Here is a 1226-nt window from a genome sequence, read left to right as displayed (position 1 = left end):
AAGGAATGAAGAAGCCCAAAGGTATATTTTCATGTTTTAGCTGGCAATGCTAACGGAACACCATTCGCAAGGAGGAGTGGCCATGTTTCATGAGTTAGCTGGGCTGGAGCTCAAGAATTATTATTATTATAAAGAGAATTTCCAGCTACACAATGCACCCCAGTGAGGGAATTACAAAACAGTATTCCAGAAAATATTATTATTTTTTGCTACTCCAGTATTGATTGGCAACATGGTGAAATAGTCAAGAAATCATCCACTGGTTTTCTTGGTTAATGGAGGTGAATCTGAAATAACTAGGAGGAATCCCAGAAGCAGGCTTTTGGAAGAATACTTCACAACTAAATTGGAGAGGAAAATCTCTGGTAGGCCGAAGCCCTAGTGTCAGCGCAGCGTTCACTATCCAGTTGTGTTACGGATGGGCCACACTCACAAAAGCCTCCATATCCACTGGGGCCCAAGTTACTGCTTTACAAAGTCTTTAAAAGAAAGGAAAAGAAAAAGAAAAAAGAGAAGGGTTGATGTTTTGGTCCCAGATTATGAGTTTGTTAGAAAATGTACATTCATGTTGGGTGAATCAAAGACTCTTCTGGGAAAAGAATGGAAGTAAACAAAGAAAACTTTTTACAGTTGCTTAGTAACTATGCTTCTCACCCTCCATTACACAGTTTCACACTGACTGCTGCCCTAGAGCGGAGCACTTGGTATTAACTGTTTCAACAGACTCCTTTGTCAGCCCTCAAAAATATAAGCAGTGTTTCTTAAAAGCCCATGTTTTCTAAGGCCACTAGAAGAAAATCTGCCAGAAGATTTGTAGTTGGTGTCTTCGTCGGTTGTCCTTAAGTAGCACTATTAATGTCATGTTTACATTCCAGGTGTACATGACCTCTTCCGCCTTGGTCAAAGCCAGTGACTTAAGCCTGCCACTGCGTCTGTGCACACCGGAAATCTCTGCACTGCACGCGGAACCCAGCGTGGTTCCAGTGACATTCACAACGACGAGGAGCTCTGAGTGTAATCTCTTATGATGAGAGTGTCATATTTGGGAGACGACGGGATACAGAGGGCCGACTCGGACACTGGTGAGTTGGGAGTGGTGCTCCCGGAGTCCACTGAGTCTCTGAAGGGGGATGGCGGGGTGAGAGCCACCAACTCCTCCAGGTCTGGCTTACCCGCTGCAGCCTCCGGTCCGGTTGCTGGGGGCTCACAGGGAGCGACCCCCGCCC

At 45.6% G+C, this 1226-nt stretch overlaps 1 protein-coding gene across 1 annotated transcript in view; it reads right to left on the bottom strand.

Moving 5' to 3' along the window:
- Positions 1–474: 474 nt before the first annotated feature.
- Positions 475–1226, bottom strand: part of GRM5 (glutamate metabotropic receptor 5) — a 538746-nt gene continuing 537994 nt past the window's right edge. The window contains exon 12 of the mRNA XM_006144909.2: positions 475–1203. Coding sequence (XP_006144971.1) covers positions 991–1203 — 213 coding nt within the window. The 3' untranslated portion in view covers positions 475–990. The remainder of the gene's footprint in view (positions 1204–1226) is intronic.

This window comes from Tupaia chinensis, unplaced genomic scaffold (genome assembly GCF_000334495.1).
Source record: "Tupaia chinensis unplaced genomic scaffold, TupChi_1.0 Scaffold000139_1, whole genome shotgun sequence".
Classification (NCBI taxonomy): domain Eukaryota; kingdom Metazoa; phylum Chordata; class Mammalia; order Scandentia; family Tupaiidae; genus Tupaia; species Tupaia belangeri.
Note: the sequence above shows the minus strand (reverse complement) of the source record. Positions and strands in the feature narration are given on the sequence as shown.